Source organism: Chenopodium quinoa, unplaced genomic scaffold, assembly GCF_001683475.1.
Source record: "Chenopodium quinoa cultivar QQ74 unplaced genomic scaffold, ASM168347v1, whole genome shotgun sequence".
NCBI lineage: Eukaryota > Viridiplantae > Streptophyta > Magnoliopsida > Caryophyllales > Amaranthaceae > Chenopodium > Chenopodium quinoa.
The window spans coordinates 269,910-291,755 of NW_018745080.1; the positions used below are offsets into that span (position 1 = coordinate 269,910).

Consider the following 21,846-nt stretch of genomic DNA (forward strand, 5'->3'; position numbering starts at 1 on the left):
CAAGCGTGAAATCATATTAGGTTGTTGATGATGCCACAAAAATTACGTGTTTGGCTCTATGGAATTAAGCTATGAACAATTAGAGTGTATTATAAACCCCATTAAACAAAGGAAAGAGTGGATAAGTATACTAAAAGTAAACAAAGGAACACTTGGGGTAGTTTAGTACATATAATAACAACAATTTCTTAACAATTGTTTAAGCATTGCTAATCTTTCAACAAACCCAAAAAAATGATTATATTTTTGTTTCTTTTTATTAAAATTAGTGGACATTTTTTTTATAAGAATCTTCCTCTTCCTCCCCTGAAATTAGGTAATAAAGTGGGTTCCTTGATTGCCACTCCAAATTGAAGTGAAGAATTCCTTAAGGCTATACATATAAGCCCCCCTTTTCCACTATCCTATAGGATAATCTTCAATAACAATGCCCTTCTACTTGAAGTCATCTCTTTAATCATATTTTTCTCTCCTACCTTCCTATTTCATTAAATAACTGTTTCATTCACATTTTTTCTTACAGCAGTCCTTCAGAAAAATGGCCACTTACATGGTTGAGTCGTCTGACAGTGGCTGCGGCTTCATAGGCGGCTTATTTCAACGTCGTAGTCTTTGCTCTAGGAGGTCCTCGGTCCGCTCTTTGCCTTCGAATACAAGCAGTAAGAATGTAACTCAGAAGAAAGATCAGGGTAAGCCTATTGAGGTTTCTGCTGCTGTTAAATGCAGACCTGAAAAAGTTGTGACAGAGAAATCAATTACTCCAACTGTAAAGTCTAATGTGGCAAGTCCGAGGGGTTCGATTTCACATAATCATAATCAAAGTAGAAGACTCTCTGATGCTGCTAGAACTTCCACAACATCTTCTTCTTCCTCTTCAGCTAACAGAATTCAGGAACGACAGTCGTCAGGTGATCAAAGCGAGGCTGGAACTCCACGAGCTCCTTCAGGGAACATACTGCAGTTGGCTCAAATCAATAGCCTGAAACAGAAGTGTGTTACTCCTAACAGTAACACAATTGTCAACAAGACTTTGGAAATTAATAATGTTACTATGGGAAATATACTAAGGAGAAACAGTACTGATGAACCGCGGTTTCAGAGTTCACTGAGTAAATTGGATCCTGAGGAGTTAAAATCCTTGGGAAATGATAAGTATAAGCAGGGTAAATACGAGGAAGCTTTGGTGTTATATGATCAGGCTATAACTATAGATTCTAGTGTAGCGGCCTATCGAAGTAACAAAAGTGCTGTCTTAACAGCCCTTGGTAGGCCCCTAGAGGCAGTTTTCGAGTGCAGGGAAGCTGTCAGAATCGATCCTTCTTATCAACGAGCTCATCATCGTCTTGCAGGACTTTACATAAGGTACTAATTATTTTATTGCATAGTTTAGCAAGAAATGAAAAAATGTCATCTCATAACTTAAAGAAGGCACACGGTAATTCCCCTGTTTATTTTATAGGTCCCTCCTATACAGCAAAGTCACTTGTGTCTTATCATACACGCGTTTTACATAAGAATTACTCTTTTCACTGGTTTGTTTCTCTGTCTATGTTGATAATGACTTGTGTTGTTATGTAAGACTTGGGTATGCAGAGGAAGCGGTCCAACATTTTAGTCTTTCAGGAAGCATAGCGAGTATTGCTGATATAACTCAAGCCAAAGCTCTTGGAAAATGCATCAGTAGGTGTAATGAAGCCAAGGAGCTTAAGGACTGGGGAACTTTGCTAAGGCAGACCCATGATGCATTAGCTATCGGTGCCAATTCTTCGTTACAGGTGCCTAAGTCAATCAATTGCATATCCTAATTGTTAATTCTATAAAGAAATTCTAGACTTAAGGGGTTCTGACATTTTGAATTTGCCTTTATTTCCTGAATTTTGACAAGAAGATCTACGCGCTTCAAAGCCAAGCCTTGCTGAATCTTTTAAGGCACGATGAAGCCTATGCAGCTTTTAAGAAGGCACCTTCTTTTGACATGGATCTTTATACTCAATTATTTGGTGAAACAAAAACCACTTTCCTATACTTAATCAAAGCACAAATTTACATGTCAACAGGCAGGTCAGTGGAGTAACATTAGTTCTAGTTCTTAATGAAGTACAAGGAGGTGAAATATGCTAAAGACTGTTAATGTTTATGTTTGGAGCAGGGTTGAAGACGCGATTACAGCAGCTCAAACAGCAGCACAACTCAATCCAAACGACAAGGAAGCAAGGAAAATGGTAATAAGAACACGGTCTGTGGCAGTAGCAAGGTCAAAGGGAAATAAGCTCTTCAAGGAGTTAAAGTTACAAGAGGCTTGCAGCATATACAGTGAAGGGCTAGAGTATGATCCTTATAACTCTGTGCTTCTATGTAATAGAGCAGCTTGTCGGTCTAAGTTAGGCCAATTCGAGAAAGCAATGGAAGACTGTACTCTGGCACTGAACCTGCAGCCTTCTTACAGCAAGGCTAGGCTAAGACGAGCACATTGTAATGCGAAGATGGAAAGATGGGAAGCTTCGATACAAGATTATGAAATTTTGATCAGGGAAAAGCCAGGGGATGAGGAAGTAGGCCGAGCATTGTTTGAGGCTAAGGTTCAACTCAAAAAACAACGCGGTGAAGATGTCAAAGACATGAAGTTTGGGTCTGATGTAGTTTTAGTATCTAGCATCGAGTGTTTTAGACACTTGATCACTTCTCCAGGTAACCATACAATATTTCCAAAACCTAACTAGTTAGTAGTCATATTTCATATACCTCTATATTAAGTCTTTGATTTTCATGATTTAAAGAACAGTTTTCGTGTCACTATCTACTTAACTAGACTACTAAATCGTGCACTCTGTATTGAAAATTATAGGAATGTCAGTGGTGCTGTTCTGCAGCAAATCGAACCAGGAAAAGGCCGTGACACTCTTGGAACAAGTTTGTCCAAAATTCCCATCCATCAATTTCCTCAAGGTTTGTTTGCTTTAGCTAGCATTATACAACATGTACCTGTTTTTCAAAGCATAGACTAAAATATGGTCAATAATCTCAATATGAACATATTTGTTTGCATTCAAAGTACAAAAAACATGCTTGAAAATGATGTGATGTGATAATTAATTTGTAAACAGACTTCAACCGTACTTGATAAGCTAGACAGGAAGGTATGTACTGTGTTTATTTAACTTGGACGACTCTTTGTCAAGGAATTTTTGAGTCAACGCCGTGTCATATAACATATTCAACGCTTGCATTTAAAGCAACCAAATATTGCACATTGTCTTAAATAATACAGAAGGAACAAAACAATATTCCTTATTTGGTAGGAGATGAATACTACGAAGTATATTTTGTTTGTTGCAAGTACATTGTAATTAGATGTGCCAAATGGATTGGTCAGATCGATTTTGGTTTAGTCTGATTCGGTTTGGATCATATATAGGTGATAAGTCACAATTAGTTCAGGATTTGTCAATTTGGGTCTATTGAACTTTTATTATTAACATGAATCAAGCTAAATTAGTCCTACATATGTTAATGTCAGATCACTTTTGATCTAAGTAATCGGATACGAGTCAGTTTTGTCACGTTTTATTGTATGAATTATAAAAACCAATCAATAATAGTCTTACATATGCCAAGTGTTGATAAGTATTAGGTGACTCGTACTTCGTTGCTTTGTCCGCCCGATCGGGCGGACATTACCCGGTCTGACCGGGCGGAAGAAGAAGAGGTGCCTGGCAAATTCGTTGAAGAAGCTGCTCTCGCGCCCGACCGGGCGAGCCTTCGCCCGACCGGGCGAGCCTTCGCCCGATCGGGCAGACCTTGCCCGGTCTGACCGGGCGGTGGGGGTTGGATACGTTGAAGCATTCGTATGGAGTTTTCTTCTCGCGCCCGATCGGGCAGACCTTGCCCGGTCTGACCGGGCGGAGAAGGAAAAATACGGAACGCGGATTTTGCGGTTTTAGGTTATCTTATTTTATTATCTTTTTTGCCCAAGTATCTTTTAATTAGGGATTAATATAAAACCTCCCTAATATCAGTATTAGGGTTAAGAGAGACAGAGTGAGAGCCGTTCTTGAGAAATACAAGAATCATCTTTGTAATCTTTGCAGTTTATAGTGAAATCATTCGATCTCGGTGCCCGTGGACGTAGCTATCACATCGATAGTGAACCACGTAAATTCTTGGTGTTGTTCTTATTGTTTGCATTGAATTTCTTTATTGTTTTCTTGTTTGTTTTCGACCTTTGCTTCCGCTGTCGCACAACAATTGGTATCAAGAGCTCAGGTTCAATCCTTGGAGAGTTTCTTGAAGATAACAATGGCAGGAGATTCAACAATAAGAATTGAGAAGTTTACCGGGAAAAATAGTTTCGGGCTATGGCAAATTAAGATGAAGGCTCTGTTAAAACAACAGCAGATATGGCGTCCGTTGGCTCCAAAGAGTACTACTTCGGAGTCAGGAGACGGACCGAATGACTCGCAGTTAGAAGTTATGGAAGAGAAGGCACACTCTACCATATTACTTAGTCTTGATGATCAAATCATCACGGAGGTTGCTGATCAGGAAACGGCGGCTGGATTGTGGCTGAAGCTGGAGTCATTGTATATGACTAAGTCGTTGACCAACAAATTATTACTGAAACAGCGGTTGTTTAGCCTCCGGATGCAGTCAGGTACTTCCTTACGGGAACATCTAGAAAAAACTTAACTCTATTTTGCTTGATTTACGTAATTTAGATGTTAAAATTGATGATGAGGATGCTGCGTTGATTTTACTTGTATCTCTACCGTCTAGCTTTGAGAATTTTGTAGAGTCTTTTGTTGTTGGTAAGGATTCTATAACCTTAGAAGAAGTGAAGGCAGCACTTCATACTAGGGAACTCAGAATGAAAGCTACGAGTGATAATGGGGATAATGGTAGTGGGTTATTTGTTAAGTCCGGAAAGTCTAAAAAGAATAAGGGGTTTAACAAGGGGAACAATGCTGGGTCGGGTGCTGGAAACGGCAAGGATGGATCTAGTAAAACTACTACTAAAACATGTTATTACTGTAAAGAACCGGGTCACTTTAGGAATAATTGTCCGGTGAGGAAAAACAAGTCCCAGGCTGCTGTAGTTGAAGAGAAACCGAATGAGAGCTATAATTCAGAGGAAGATTTAGCATTAGTCAGTTCTGCTAGGTCTGATGATTTATCTGATAACTGGGTTCTAGATTCGGGGTGTTCGTTCCATATGTGTCCACGTCGAGATTGGTTTGATACATATGAACCTCGCAATGGGGGTATGGTTATAGTCGGTAACAATGCTCCATGTAAGGTCACAGGTATTGGTTCCATGAGGTTGAGGACTGTTGATGGGCGGAGGTTAACTTTGACTAATGTACGGCATGTTCCTGCTTTAGGAAAGAATCTGATTTCATTGGGTACCCTGGATGAATTGGGGTACAATGGTGTGTTTTCAGATGGGGAGTTGTGTATTTTCAGAGGTTCTGAGTTGGTACTTAAGGGTATCAAAAGGAACACCCTCTATGTTTTTGAGGGTGTTACACTGCCTAGTTCTGCGGTTTGCGCATCTGTATCTCACCAGGAGATGACTAAGATTTGGCACATGAGGCTTGGTCATATGGGGGAGAAGGGGATGCAGCTATTGTCCAAGAGGGGTCTTCTATCCGGGGTCAAGGTTGCCAACCTTGAATTTTGTGAGCATTGTGTGTTTGGTAAGAAACACAGGTCAAAGTTCAGCAAGGGTGCTCACATTACTGATGCAGTGCTCGATTACATCCATTCAGATTGCTGGGGTCCATCTAGAGTTGAAGGTATGGGAGGTTACCACTATTTTGTGTCATTTGTTGATGACAAGTCCCGATACACATGGCTTAGGTTGCTTAAGTCAAAGGATGAGGCCTTCAAAGTTTTCAAGCAATGGAAAGCTTTGGTGGAAAATCGACAAGGAAGGAAGATCAAGAAGCTACGAACGGACAATGGGCTAGAGTTTTGCAAAGACGAGTTTAATCAGTTCTGTGCAGATGAGGGTATAGGTCGGCATCATACTGTCAGGAAGACACCACAGCAGAACGGTGTAGCAGAACGGGTTAATCAGACACTGCTAGAGAGAGTTCGATGCATGCTCTCTAATGCAGGGCTTGGGAGGAGGTACTGGAGTGAAGCTGTGTTAACAGCTTGTTATGTCATTAATAGGGGTCCTCATTCTGGAATTGATTCCAAGATTCCGTTTGAGATCTGGAGTGGTAAGTTGCCTAATTTTTCGAATTTGAAGATTTTTGGTTGTGTTGCTTATTATCATGTTATTGAGGGTAAGCTGGATCCACGAGCCAAGAAGGGGTGTTTTGTTGGGTACGGGGATGGTGTGAAGGGGTTTAGAATTTTTTCACCTTCGGAGGGTCGGGTCATTCTTAGTAGGGATGTTACTTTCGATGAAAACACCATGTATTCAATTAAAAATGCAGAGATTTCAGATTTGAGAAGGGAAGGAGACAATTTATTACAGACAGATGGGGTACTTGAGGTACATCAGTCTACCATTGCTGATTTACCTCGGGTACAATATATTGATGATGATGCTGATGTTCCAGTGCCGGGTACTCCTGAACCTGAGATTACTCCTACTCATTCTAACTCTGGGGATGAGGTGGAGCAATCTAATCAGGGGTCATCTAGTCAACCTGACACCATTCTTGAGATGCCTAAACGAGTTATCAAGAAGCCTGTTAGATTGATTGAAGAGATGGAGGGAAGAAATTGCTGTGTTGATGCGATGACAGGTTATGCATTGAGTGTAGCTGATGATGTAGAGTCATTTGAACCTGCCACATATAAACAAGCAATTAGTTGTAGTGAGTCTGCGCAATGGCTTGCCGCAATGGGTGAAGAGATGCAGTCTCTTTACAAGAACAGAGTGTGGGAACTGGTAAAGGTACCGGAAGGGAGGAAGCTTGTGGGTTGTAAATGGATTTACAAGAAGAAAGAAGGGTTGTCGGAAACTGAGCAAATACGTTTTAAGGCTAGGCTAGTTGCTAAGGGGTTCAGTCAGGTAGAAGGGGTTGATTTTGTTGAGATATTCTCACCTGTGGTTCGACATACTTCTATCCGTGTGTTATTGTCAATTGTAGCACATTTTGATCTTGAGCTGGAGCAGTTGGATGTTAAAACGGCTTTCCTTCATGGCGATTTGGAGGAGGAGATTCTGATGAAGCAGCCCGAAGGATTCGAAGTTCCTGGAAAGGAACACTATGCCTGCAGATTGCTAAAGTCATTGTATGGACTTAAGCAATCCCCCCGACAGTGGTACAAAAGGTTTGATTCTTTTATGGTTTCACAAGGTTTTGACAGGAATTCATATGATTGCTGTGTGTATCATAGTAAGCTGGATAATGGTTCCATGATTTATCTTTTGTTATATGTTGATGACATGTTGGTTGCCACAAAGAATAAATCTGATATTGCTAGATTAAAGGAGATGCTTAACTCGGAGTTTGACATGAAAGACTTGGGTGCAGCTAGGAAGATTTTGGGTATGGAGATCTACAGGGATCGGGCTAGAGGTAAGCTTTTCTTGACTCAGAAAAGCTACATTGAAAAGATTTTGTCTCGTTTTGGGATGGAAAAATCGAAGCCTATAAGTACGCCAACTACTGTTAGTTGTAAGTTGTCTTTGTCTATGTCACCTCAATCAGAGGAGGAGTTGTCTTATATGTCTAGAGTTCCATATGCAAATGCGGTTGGTTGTTTGATGTATGCTATGGTCTGTACTAGGCCGGATATTGCGCATGCCGTTAGTGTTGTAAGCAGGTTTATGGCTCGACCTGGGAGGGAACACTGGCAAGGGGTGAAAAGGATTTTTCGCTACCTGAGAGGGACAGCTGATATTGGTCTTGTGTACGGGAATGATAAGGAATGCTTGGTCACTGGGTACAGTGATTCTGATTATGCAGCTGATGTGGATACCAGGAGGTCTGTGACTGGTTATGTGTTCACTTTGGGTGGTTCTGTGGTTAGTTGGAAGTCTACATTGCAGTCATCAGTTACGTTGTCAACTACTGAAGCTGAGTATATGGCTTTAACTTCTGCAGCTAAGGAGTCTATTTGGCTCAAAGGCCTAGTAGGTGAACTGGGTATTGCACAGGATTTTGCTACAGTGTATTGTGATAGTCTAAGTGCGATTTGCTTAGCTAAAGATCAAGTACACCATGATCGGACGAAGCACATTGATGTCAGGTATCATTTCTTACGTACTGACAAGAGGATTAAGGTGAAGAAGATTGGGACTGCTGACAACCCGGCTGATTTCTTCACTAAGCCTGTTCCGTTTAGCAAGTTTAAACATTGCTTAGACTTGTTAAATATTGATTACTACGTGATGTAGTAGGCCCTGAGGGGCGAAGTTGGGGAGCTCCTGGTGTAGGTGTGTTGGCATTAAGGTGGAGCTTGCCCGGGGCTTGTGATGCAGGTGGAGCATTATGAGTTGTTATACTTGGAGACGAGTATGTGATGGGTCTTGGTTGAAGACTTATCGGGATGTATGGCTTATGCATGAGTCTTGCATCGGGTTTGGCTTGAGATGTTTTTCACTATGTCTTGATGGGGTCGTTTGCTGACTACGAGTTCTCGTCAAGGTGGAGATTGTTGATAAGTATTAGGTGACTCGTACTTCGTTGCTTTGTCCGCCCGATCGGGCGGACATTACCCGGTCTGACCGGGCGGAAGAAGAAGAGGTGCCTGGCAAATTCGTTGAAGAAGCTGCTCTCGCGCCCGACCGGGCGAGCCTTCGCCCGACCGGGCGAGCCTTCGCCCGATCGGGCAGACCTTGCCCGGTCTGACCGGGCGGTGGGGGTTGGATACGTTGAAGCATTCGTATGGAGTTTTCTTCTCGCGCCCGATCGGGCAGACCTTGCCCGGTCTGACCGGGCGGAGAAGGAAAAATACGGAACGCGGATTTTGCGGTTTTAGGTTATCTTATTTTATTATCTTTTTGCCCAAGTATCTTTTAATTAGGGATTAATATAAAACCTCCCTAATATCAGTATTAGGGTTAAGAGAGACAGAGTGAGAGCCGTTCTTGAGAAATACAAGAATCATCTTTGTAATCTTTGCAGTTTATAGTGAAATCATTCGATCTCGGTGCCCGTGGACGTAGCTATCACATCGATAGTGAACCACGTAAATTCTTGGTGTTGTTCTTATTGTTTGCATTGAATTTCTTTATTGTTTTCTTGTTTGTTTTCGACCTTTGCTTCCGCTGTCGCACAACACCAAGGTCTAGTCACTTTTGTATAAGTAATCGGATATGGGTCAGTTTTGTCACACCTTAACGTGTAACTTTTAAATTGCGAGCTATTACGATAATGTACATGTACACAATCAGGTGGAAGTGGAAGATCACCCATACTTGGTAAAGTCAGAGGAAGTAACAAACATTCCTGCCTTCAAAATCTACAAGAATGGAACAAGAGTCAGAGACATACCAGGAAACAACCTTGAACTACTACAGAATTCAGTTAAATTGTACAGCAGCTGAAAATCAGACAAATTACAAGACAAGAAAACAAACAGCAACAACACAAAATAATCAAAAATGGGGCGGCTGATTATTGAATTGGTGGCTAAGATTATTAGCCCCCACCTGAACAGAACTTCTGCCGCTTCAATCAATTCAAAGAAGATACTCAATCATATTATTACCGACATTCTTTAAGAATTATAAAAGATGGAAGCAAGCACAGCATTGCAGCAAAGGAAGAACCCTACATGTTTGATTTTGGCAAAAGATTTTGGCGAAATCTTGTATGAGTATGAGGCGAGCTTGCAATAATTTATTGTAAGACCGAAGTGATTATATGTTTAAAGAGTGATTTCCTATCTTTTTAGGGAGTTTTTTTATTTTAAAATTAAATGTCTTATTTTTACTACATCCTTCCTTGCCCATGACTTGTTGCTAAATGTAAAATATATTACTATCGTTTCTAAATGATAGATTTAACTACTTCGTATTATAGTAACAAAGTCCAATGATGATAGGAGAGACTGAGAGAATTTAGAAAGTGGGACATATGTTGAAAAGCATAAGAGAAAGTCATCAAAGTATGTTTTTGTAAAAAAATGTGTCGTATCACTTATAAGTGAGGTTTGTGTAAGAAAAAGTTACCAAACTAAAATTATTAAAATGTAAAAATGATAAAAAGAGAATGGTATAAAATGGATGGACGTAAAAGACATACGGGATTAACTAACAAAAAGGAACCAAGTTAGCACGAAGAATCGACACTAAATCTAAGTGTTATTATGATAAGGAAAGAAGACAAAATTAATTAATTAAGTTTAGAGGGAAATTAGGGATTTATTAGTTTGTAGGGAATTGTTTATTTGGTGGTCGGGGTTGCTTCTACTTTTCTTTTCTCCTACTTTTAACTGAAAATATAGCATATGAATTATTGATTTGATACCAAAGATTTTGATGTATTTGTTTAGAGTAACAATAGTATTTAACTATTAATTATCTTAAAGCACTTGTGTAGTGGGTTAGTTTTTCTTGTTAAAACATGGCTTTTTATAATTTTTTGTTTAGTGATAGCTTTTTTAAACAATTCTAAGGGTGTATCTGGACAAAATGGCAAATTATGTTTGATTAATCAGAACATTTGTTTAGCTATATAGTCATTGATGACCTATATTTTTTCTGTTTCATAAAGGAGAATCAGTTCCCTTATTGTATACATCTTCTCTGACCCACAATTTTTGTATTTTTATTCATTTTGATGTCTTGTTTTATTGGCGTTAGTAATGACATTTTTCTATATACAACCAGTAATAATGTATTGTGATTGAATTTAATTCATACTGATTCTTATTGTAGACATGATTGAAATTTGAGACATTATGTTCAATTTAAAGTTAATTTAGGTTGTCTGTTGTCAATTAACTGATTCTTATTAGTTTACTGACTCAATTTGAATTGAGATGATTTTAAATTGATTACACATGTTTATATTTTTGTGTAAAGTCGTAATGTAAAGAACAAATAGTGTAAACCAAATTTGAATATTGAATTCATAACTTGAGTACCATCTTCTGTTAAGGTAGTTGACGTCCAATAAAGATGAGTATCATTATAGAAGATGGGTTAGTTGAAAAATTGGCTTGCTGTGAGTTGTGACAGAATGTAAAAATTCAAGTTTGATGCAAAGTTGATACTTGTATAATTATAAGGGAAAATCTTAGTCTTTCTTCCAAAAAAAAAAATAAAAAAAAAAAAATTAAACAAATAAATCTTAGTCCATATTCAATAACATCAAATGAACATAATTGAATGACATGAATGACACAGCCGAACTGAGTTTAGGCCCAATAGATATACAGGAAAAGTAACACTAGTCATCGTAAGTAGTCTGGCCCAACTATATAATGGGCTTAGCTGATAAATATTACTCCGTATACACCTTTCGAAAGCAATAAGTCTTAGCTGCATCCTGGAATAGCTGCACCACGTCCTATAAATGAACATGATGGAAAAAAAATATGAGCATGTATAAAAAAAAAAATGTACATTTAGTAATAAAAAATGAACACGTAAAAAAAATGAAGTATTTAATACTAAAAAGTGAATACAATAAAAAAATATATATATATATGATAAGTTAATATATTAAAAATGAACATGATTATTATATAATTATAAAATTGTTGGACCACGGCCTTGAAAATGAACATTTAGTAAAAAAAATGAGCTCATAAAAAAATGAACATTTAGTAATAAAATGAACACGTAAGAAAATAGTACATTTAGTGAACACGTCAAAAAAATATGAACATTTAGTATATTAAGTATGAATATCTAGTATATTAAATATGAGCATTCATCATACAATCATAAAATAGTTGGACCTGCCTAATTAAATGAACATTTCATAAAAAATATATGAACACGTTAAGGAAAAAAAAAATAGAACATTTAGTACCTAAAAAAATGTATAAAAATGAACACATCCAAAAAAAAATTTAAACATTTTGTACATTAAAAATGAACATGATTTTCATATATTCATATAGGTTCAAATTTATTGTATATAATTATTAACCAAAAATAAAGATAAAATAAATTGTTAAAATATGTTCATTTTTTATGTACTAAATGTTCATTTTGTATTAAATATTCATTTTTAAAGTATTACGTGTTCACTTTTTTTACATAAATTATACACAAATTCGATTGTAATTACTTAACTCTATAAATTTGAATATCCACCTTAATCTAATTTTGGTTCATCATAGAGAAAATAATTATTAATATTACTACAAATAAGCACTACAAGAAAACAGCTCATTTTCGACGGAAAAATTCCGTCAAGAACACCCTGTTTTCCGTCGAAAAACTTGTTTCCAACGGAAATTCCGTCGGAACTAGTTGTCGGAAAAAAACGACTTTTTCGGAACAGTTTTTTCTGACGGAATTTTTTCGTCGGAAGAGGTTTTCTGGCACCTGAAAAGTCCATCATAAATTTCTGACGGACACAATTCCGCTGGAAAATGCTGAAAAAAAAAATAAAAGAAAAAAGCCCCACCCCTAAACCGTACCCCACCCAGATCCACCACACCAGCCCCGTAACCCACCCAGATCCACCACCAAATTAAAACCCGTAACCCATAACCCCAACTTCCTACCACCGACACCACCAAAAATTAACCCCCATTTCCCAAACCACCACCAACACCAACCCTAAACCCCTATCCAACCTTCACACACCACCACCGACACCACCACACCAAAAACTCAAAAAATCGAAAATTAACCCCAAAAAAAACAAAAATTAGCCTCAGAATACGAAAATTTACACAACAAAATCGAAAAATACCACACACAAAAAAATCAAACCAGTAAATCTACATATTTAATCAGAATTTCATACAAAATTAAAAAAAAAAACGATAATTAAACAGCAAAAATTAAAGGAAATATATAAATATACAATTATCTAATAAAATTTATAAATTAACATTACAATTACATAAAAAAAATTAACTATATATACAATCTAACCTAAATTAAAACTAGATCTACAAAACAAAAACCTTGAGTGGGGGGCTCGTCGCTGTTGTTGCGCCGTTGTTGTTGCGTCGTTGTTGTTGGTTGTTGACGTTGGTGGTTGTTGGAATTGACGGTGGTGGTTGATCGATGTAGTGTCGTTGTTGTTGTTGATGGAAAGGAGGATGGAGAAATAGAAGAGGAGGATGGAGAGAGAGAAGATCGAGAAAGAAGACAAGAGAAAGGGGAGGGGGAATGAAGGAGAAGAAGATCGGAGGAGGAGTGAAGGAGAAATCAAGAAGAAGAGGAAAGAGAAGAGGAGAGGAGAGAGAAAGAGAAGGAGAAAGGGGAAAGAGAGTGGCGGAAATGAGGGGGGGAAGTTTGGGCTATTTTAGGGTTTGGGTTTTAAAGGGTTTTGTTATTTTTTTTTTCTTTTTTTTTTAAATAAGATTTCGACGGAATTTTCCGTTGGAAATGACCTTTTCCGACGGAATTTCCCGTCGAAAAGTACAAATATTCCGACAAAATATAAATCCGTCGTAATATATGGGCTTTTCGACGGAATATTCCGACGAATTTTATTTTTGATGGAATAGTCCGTCGGAAAGCCCATATATTCCGTCAGAATTTTCCGACTGATTTCCTACGGAATAAAAATCCGTCGGAATTTCTTATTTTTCCGACGGAAATACGTGTCCGTCGAAAACTGTCCGTCGGAAATCGGCCTATTTCTAGTAGTGAAGGATGTTCATCACAAATTCATCATATATTACAAATTGACAAAATATACAAAAATTAAATATGCAATATCAATCACAAATTCAAAAAATATAATTTAATGTAATCAAATTATAAATCAATAAATAAACTAACCTATATCAACAATCTCTTCAAGAATACCAATTAGGTCCATCATGAATCAATGAAATTACACAAATTAGTGGCGAGAGAAAATGTTAGTTTAAAGAAGAAAACAATGTAAAAAAACAGAGGGGAGAGATAATTTTAAACAAAATTAAAAATTATGAAAAGAATTAAAAAATTAAAAGAGGGAAACATGTACATAAAAATTAAGAAATAAGGAAAAAAATAAGCAAAAAAGAAGAAGATTGAACAAAGAGAAGTATACACAGTGTATGTGTGTTTTTGTGTATAAATATTGATGGTTGATGCAGCTAGCTTAGACGCACTAGGATGCATCTAAGAATTTGCCAAAAGACATGCAGTCTTCAAGCTCTTTAAAATCTCATCAATCATTTTTATTCATTTTTTTTTTTGAAGTTAGTAGTTTAAATTCATACTCCTATACTCTTACTGTTTCAAAATAATTGACACATTCAAACTTAAAACACATCTCAATGCACTAGTTTAACCTTAGGTATATATAATTCAATAATATTATAAAATATATTTTGAAACTTTATTTTAATACTTATTTAAAAACATATTTCATGATACATATTTTTCGTACATTACTAATAAGTTATGATTAAAGTTAATACTTGGTATATAAATAGTGAAAAAGTCTAACTTGTTAATAATTTTGAGATAAAGGAGAACTATACACGAAGTAGAAGAGTGGTGTATAAAAACTTTTTACGGAGTACAATTTATAATGCTAATCCAGCAAAGACCCCTTAGATTTGTAAGATGTATAATTATAAGATAAATGTATCCTTCTTTTCAATTTATGTCACATAGCGCACCTAAGGCATGGAAAAGCTCATCCCCTTGTTGCCGCGGGTAGCCTATAACACTTAAGTTTTTGCCGCGGTTAGGTTGTTGAGTAATATGTCCTCTTATTTCAATTTAAGAATAGCCGCATGTAAGTCGTGGCTAGCTCTGTAAGCAGGTTATGGGGAAATGAGATTTCTTTCATGCATGTAGTATTTGTTGATTTGATAAGCTCCATATTGAATGAATGATTATGAGTGGTTAAACTAGCTATTCTCTAGTTGTTATTCTGACTTTGTTGTGACTTTTGAGGTTACAATGAAGTCATTTGAAAAGATATTGGGTTTGTTCTTCATTTTTTACTGATTAGAATTTGACTTCTTGGAATAATCCTAAGAGCGATTATGTGTCTATTTTTTTTACAATTTTTTTCAGCTATATATCTTCCACCATGAATCGCAACTACACAAGCAAGTATATTCACAATTTTAAATATCTTCTCTTCTATACCCTTTTGGGCATAAATTTTATGACTCCAAACTTTCACCCTCGGACGTCTTATTGTGAGGCGGTGTGTAGAACTTAGAAAACAGATCAAAACAATCGGCGAATAAAGTGTCCACCCTTGCAAGTCAGTGGTTACCAAACTCTAGACATTGTTGCTTTAAAGTTTTGAACACATGTGACCTTTAATATTGAATATTCTAAAAATCTTAACTTAGCCCCTAATGTATCGACTTATTTTAAGTTATATTAGAAAGGATAAATTTTAATAAGTTCATACAATAAAAGTTTGTTATTTGACTTATTTTTGAAGCTGAGATTTACATGTTAGAAATACTTAAGAAATTTAATGCGGAAATAAACCTTAAGCAAGAATCGAATTTGATACAATACATACCATTAGATGAAGATGAAGCCATAATATGCACTTTTCCTTTGAATGAACTTTATTGATGATGAAGAACACACCAAACCCTTCTCCTCTCTCTCTAACTTAATTACTGGATGTTTTTATTTTGTGTCCTTAGTGATGGAATGAAAAAACAAAGTTAGTCTCATAAAAGAAGACATAACTCTTATATATATATATATATATATATATATATATATATATATATATATATATATATATATATATATATATATTATGTTTTATATGTAATCCAGTTGCCTTAATAGAGAAGAGCAGAGAGCCCGGTTTTAGTCGGATAAAACCAACTATCTTTTATATCAATAACTGTTATCTTTTATTAATTATTTATAAAATAATTAATCGGCTAAGTAGTCCAATCCATCAAAGGACACTTATCTTTTATACAGTATTGATTTGATATGAGCATTTCTGTAATTGGATATATGTATTAACTTAAATAGTGGGATTTACTTGATTAAAACAATAGATTAGCGGGTCACCCACTTGACACGTAATGTGGAAATTACATTGCATACTCTAGATAATCAAATTCAAAACCTAAATACTTGTAGTATAATTTTTTTTGAAGAATACTTGTAGTATATGTGACTTAATTTCATTTAACTCTAATTTACTTTTATCTTTATATCATATTGACTTGTAATTTTTTTTATAAGTGACGCCATTTAAGTTAATAAATACGGAGTAATAACATTGAAAGTACCACAATTTGACCCTACTTAGTGGAAAAAGTCTATCTTTAATGTGGGATATATCATATAATCATATCTTACAACTTTTATGTGAACAACGTAACAAACCAAGTGTATACAGTGCAACACAAATTAAAACAATCAATCGTTGGCAGTGCAAAAAGATGAAATCAAAAACATGAACAAAGCCTTAAAAGCAGGAGATATATAGTAAGATAGGATGTTGCCATAATCATTATCAATAATTAAGCCACCAAATTACCCTACTTTGACCCCTCTAATTATTCTAAATTAATGCTTCATTGAGCTGGAAATTTTTTGTAAAAAAAAAAAAAAAAAAAAAAAAAAAGGCAAAGTTGCAATTGCTAAAAAGTGTGAACATGAAGCAACAATCGCACTTACTTTGCATATGCCAAAAGTAGAAGTTTGGGCCTCATCTATTAGCCTGTCTTTTATTTTATAAAGTTAACAATTGATCATATGAAACCTTTGATGCATTTACTACTCAGTACTTGTAAAACAATGAGAGTTTGCCAGACCTGCCATCATAAGTGGCATGAGGATGAATGAATGATTTCTTACCATTTTGCAAAAACATGTGAATCAAAATGTGAAATGGGTGGTCTATGTTTGTTGATATGCCACTTTATTTTGCTATCGTAAACATTGAGGGGGTGTTTGGTTAGTGTATATTTTGGATTGGAAACGGATTCAATTAAACCAATAACGTTACCTTGTGTTTGGTTTGAAGGCATGGTAACAATTACCGTTACCTAAGGGTAATGATTACCCCTTATTTGTTACCTCTCAAAAACTTGGGGTAACAAATACCCTTGCCCTCCTCTTAACAAATACCTTTTCTATGTTTAATCCAAACAAATGAAAAGGCAATAGCTAAATGATTCCCTTCCTCTCTCTTATTTGTTTCCTTTCCACTCCGTTTTCACTTTTCGAACCAAACGCCCCCTAAGTTTCGATTTTAGAAACCGGTATGTTATCATCACAAAGGAAAGTTTGTACAAACTTGGCTTCAGTGGGAGCAATCCGCCGGATTCATTGTTTTCAATTATTAATAATAAATTGTTACGAAAGTAATACTATTATGTTAATGAGTTTTCAACTACTCGTATAATTTTAAGCATATTGAGTTGGGATTTCCAAATATATCTAACAAATTGAAAGAAGCCAGAGAAAAACTATTTTGATCTTATAATTTATTTTACTAAATAGGGACACAAGATTAAATAAACATAAGCAAAATTGCATAATTACAGTGGATATACCATCATATATTGCTCTGTTCCAGTTGGTACTTTGAGATATTGTCCAACTTACAAAGAAATCAGTAACTGTACAAGATCTTATAATAAAATACAAATCCCACAAAAAAGAAAAAAAAAACACTTTGGTAAATTGAAATTTTGCAACCCTCAAGTAAAAATAAAAATAAAATCCCACAAATTTTCTTATTTTTATTAGTAAGTAAAAATTATTTTACTAAAAAAAAAAAAAAAAAAAAAAAAAAAAAAACAGAGGACTGAAGATCACCTTCTCCAACTTCTACTCCTGGAAAAAGGATCTTTGAATCCTCCAACAACCCAAGTTTCCTGAGAAATTTCAGTTGACAAATTATAAAATTCTGCATCATACTTCATCAAAATTGCCAAACTTTCTCTTTTCTTTTTCTTATTCAAATTTTCCTCTTCCTCTGTTTTTTCTTCCTCTTCTTTAGCTTCAATTTCTTTCTCCTCTAGCCAACTCTTTGCAGGAGCAGACCTACACCTCATCAGTAACAAAGCATTCGGTGGCGGCACGGCCGGAACACATTCATCATCATTCTCTATATTCTTCTCTTCTAATACTGATTTATTACTATTTTTAGTAACATCTTTACCCTCATTTTCCTCTTGTAATACCATAAACCATTTAGAAAACACTGCCTTATTACTATTATTAGTAACAATGTTGTTTTCCTTATCATCTTCACCAATATTGAATTCGTCGTCTTCGAATGTTTGATCTTCTTCATCTTCATCTTCCTCATCATCTGAACTAATAATATTAGACTGAGGAAACGCTCCGAAACACCGGAAATCAAACCTTATATTCCTTAAACAAGTAAGAAAACTCATAACATCTTTCTTAAACCCAAACCCTTCAACCCATTTTGATTTCTTCTTGGTTTTTCCACGATTATGAATCCTCTCAATTTCCTCCATTACAGATTGCCAATTCTTACAACCACTTGAAGAACTGGGCCTTACTTTAATCTGCCCTGCACAGGTGACTTTAGGCGAAGTCGGCTCGGCTATCTCCGGCCTCAATTGGTTGTTTTTAGCCCATACAAGAGGGCTGTTTGGCCCTCCGGAGGCGGCACTTGAAGTTCGAGTGTTGATCCTCTTGAGGTGGTGGTTGTGGTGGTGGCGTTTCGAGGGTTCGGAACCTCTAGCAGGGCTGCAAATGGGTTTAGGCATGAGTGTAAGATGGGTTCTTGAAGGAAAACATACTAAGAAATCTGCTGATTGTGTTGCACCTCCTAATAGTTTGTTTTCTCTTCCTTTGATCATTTTTTTTTTCTTTTTTTGGCAAAATTAGGATGTTATTTTCTCTCAAAATCCTTGTTGAAGTTGATGTTTTATAAGTAGAGTGAGTATAATTTTGTTGCTTTTTCCTATAATATTAATTCTATATAGTACGTCATGCTATGTTGAACTTGAGAGTGTGTGTGTGTTTTGAAGGTGCCAAGGTGGTGTTTTTAAAAGGAAGGGTGGAGGGAACGGTTTGACAGCTAAGAAAGGGTGATTTATTGACTTTGGATATGTACCTTAAGTAACCAACTTTTTAACTTTAAAAGAAGTTTAATTATTCTACTACTCCAAAAATTTAATATAATCATATAGAGACATGACTAGTGACGATCAAATAAATACCTCCTTCGTTTTACTAATATTGTAATTACCGGACTTTTACACTATCCATCACGCTTGTTTGACCACATATTATGATTTATACGTAAAGTACAATATAGTCATGTGGGGTATTGTTAGATTCGTCTCGTAAAATACTTTCACAATATTAACTTTTTATAATTTTTACTCTTATATAATTATAGATAATTAGCATATAAAATGTGAATTGAGATACGTAATTTCATCCTTGTTACAATATTTGTGGAAAAGAGAAAGTATACCCTAGTATGCCAAAAACATGTACTTGTATTTACTATCAACTTTTTTTAAAAAAAAAGTGCATTGGATGATTTGCAAGTAAAAATTTCAAGCATATAGCACACTAACGAGAGGAAAATAGAAATTGATCAAAGTATTAAACATTAGTGAACTACAGTAAAGGAAATGATTTTGGCAAGGATTCTTGTGAGAAGAACACTGAATCCTATTTTTGTAATGAATGTACCAAAATCAATTTATGTCAATACCTGTTTTCTAATAATAATCTTAAAGATGGTATTTTATTGTTATTCTCTCAAGGGATATTACTGGATATATTGATGATCTCAGTGAAAGCATTTGTCACGACTTGGAGTAACTATTTGTTTAAAAAGGACTTGTTACTAGAGCTGAGTAAAACTACTGAACATTCGAAAATCCGATGATCCGATCCATATTCGATCCAAAAATTATGGATATCCGATCTGAATTTGATTTCGGATCGGATATCCGATTCGGATTTTTTGGATATCCAAATTTTGAATTTCGGATATCCGATATCCGAAAAAAGTCGGATATTGAATATCCGATCTGATATCCGAAAAATCACTTGTTTTTCCATTTTTATTTCTCGAATATTCTCTATTTCTCAGCCTTCTCAAAAGGGGGGGGGGGGTTGGAGACTGAACCCTAATTCCCTAAACAGAAACCACTCACGCCTCTCTCTCTCTCTCTCTCAAAGTCTCAAGGCTCTCAGATCTCAGTCATCTCACTCCCAAATCGACTACGGTGACGACGACTTCTCCATTTCTTAGGTTCTTCCTCTCTCTTCCTCGCGGTTTCTTCCTCTTCAGTAAGTTTCTTCCTCTTTTTGCTCCCTTGTTCATTTTCTCCTCTTTTCACTCCCTTAGGACATTTGATGTTGATTTTTATTTTGATTTTGATTTCAATTTGTTAAATAAAGGATGAATTTCATTTTCGCCTTCTATTGTTGATTTCAATTCGTTTTTCTAAGTATACATTGTTGATTTCAATTCGTTTTTGTAAGTATAAATATAGGCTGATTTTTGTTCAATTACTGGTTCAATTAGCATGTGTTCATACTACCAATATATTTGATTAGTGACTTAGTGTTCAATTACTGCTATAGGCGGATTTGTGTTCAATTAGTGACTTAGTGGCGTTAGTGTTCAATTTTATGGGTTGATATTTGATTGTTCATTATAATTAGTATGCTTTAATATCTAATTTTTGTGGGTGAATATTCTACAATTTGTGGGTATTTAAATTCTGAAGTGGTCAAATGTTAATGTTGTGTTGTAGATAATGGATGATCATGATATTACTGCTGAAAGTGCTGCCCCAACTAATCCGTCAAGTGAGGATCCCTTGGCTTCAAGTGCTGCTGCTGCCGCCGAGCCTGTTGGAGATCAAAATCCACCACCAACAGTTCAGCAAAAAGACCTTCAATTGGGACTAGTGATGATGTAGGAGCTGGAAATAAAGGTAAGAAAAAAAGGTCTTGGCTTTGGGATCATTTTGAGTTGATAAAAAAAGGTGGGGATAAAAGATCAAAATGTTTGTATTGTCATGTGGATATTTATGGTGACTCTAAAAGTGGTACAAGTGTTATGAAAAATCATCTTTCAAGGTGTAAGGATTATCCCCCTAATATTGAGCAATCACAATGGCTTCTTGCTTTTTCTAGTGAGCAAAGTCAACAAACTTTAGTAGATAGTATAGGTAATAATAAAAAATGTGAAAAAGAAAGGGAAATTAGAATTTTGGAAGTTTAGGCAGGAGGATGGTCGAAAAGCTTTTGCTAAAATGATAATAATGGATGAATTTCCAGTTAGGTTTTCTGAGCGTGAGGGTTTTCACCATTTTATGTCTGTTGTTCAACCAATTTCATTATTCCCTCTCGTTTCACAGTTACTAGAGATTGTTATCGTGCGTTTTTGGATGAAAAAAAAAATCTGAAAAGCTACTTCACTACTAGAAATAGGCTAGTTTTTGACGGAATCATTCCGACGGACTGATATTCCCTCGGTAAATTCGAATTTTCCGACGGAAACTGGATTTGTCGGAAAATTCCGCCGAAAAATGTTAGTTGTACATTCCGAGGGAAAAAAATCCGTCAAAACATTTTAATTTCCTACTATTTTAAATCTGTAGGAAAATCCGAGGGATTTTAATTCCGTCGGAATTTTCCGACGGAATTTTAAGCTTTTCTGACGGATTTAATAATTTTTTTTTTTAAAAAAAAAACCAATCAAAAACCCGGAAAACCCTAACTTCCCCCTTTCCCTTTCATTTCTCTTTTCTCTCTCCTCTTTCCGCCGCTCTTTCCTCTTTCTCTTTCCT

At 35.9% G+C, this 21,846-nt stretch overlaps 2 protein-coding genes and 1 long non-coding RNA gene across 3 annotated transcripts; 1 reads left to right on the plus strand and 2 right to left on the minus strand.

Annotated features, from left to right (window-relative positions):
* The first annotated feature begins 154 nt into the window (after positions 1-154).
* LOC110709632 (TPR repeat-containing thioredoxin TTL1-like) lies at positions 155-9,978 on the plus strand. Its single transcript, XM_021887840.1, has 6 exons — positions 155-1,362; positions 1,580-1,775; positions 1,889-2,061; positions 2,150-2,688; positions 2,846-2,946; positions 9,359-9,978. The coding sequence occupies exons 1-6, from the start codon at positions 539-541 to the stop codon at positions 9,509-9,511; spliced, it is 1,986 nt and encodes a 661-aa protein (XP_021743532.1). The 5' UTR covers positions 155-538; the 3' UTR covers positions 9,512-9,978.
* Positions 9,979-11,226: 1,248 nt separating this feature from the next.
* Positions 11,227-13,853, minus strand: LOC110709673. The gene is made up of 2 exons (XR_002509002.1): positions 13,060-13,853; positions 11,227-11,480 (listed from the first exon to the last, which is right to left on the minus strand). It is a non-coding gene; the product is annotated as an uncharacterized LOC110709673 (long non-coding RNA).
* Positions 13,854-17,800: 3,947 nt separating this feature from the next.
* Positions 17,801-19,266, minus strand: LOC110709674. Its single transcript, XM_021887891.1, has one exon. It carries the CDS (start codon positions 18,880-18,882, stop codon positions 17,860-17,862), a length of 1,023 nt encoding a protein of 340 aa, XP_021743583.1. The 5' UTR covers positions 18,883-19,266; the 3' UTR covers positions 17,801-17,859.
* Between the last annotated feature and the right edge of the window lie 2,580 nt (positions 19,267-21,846).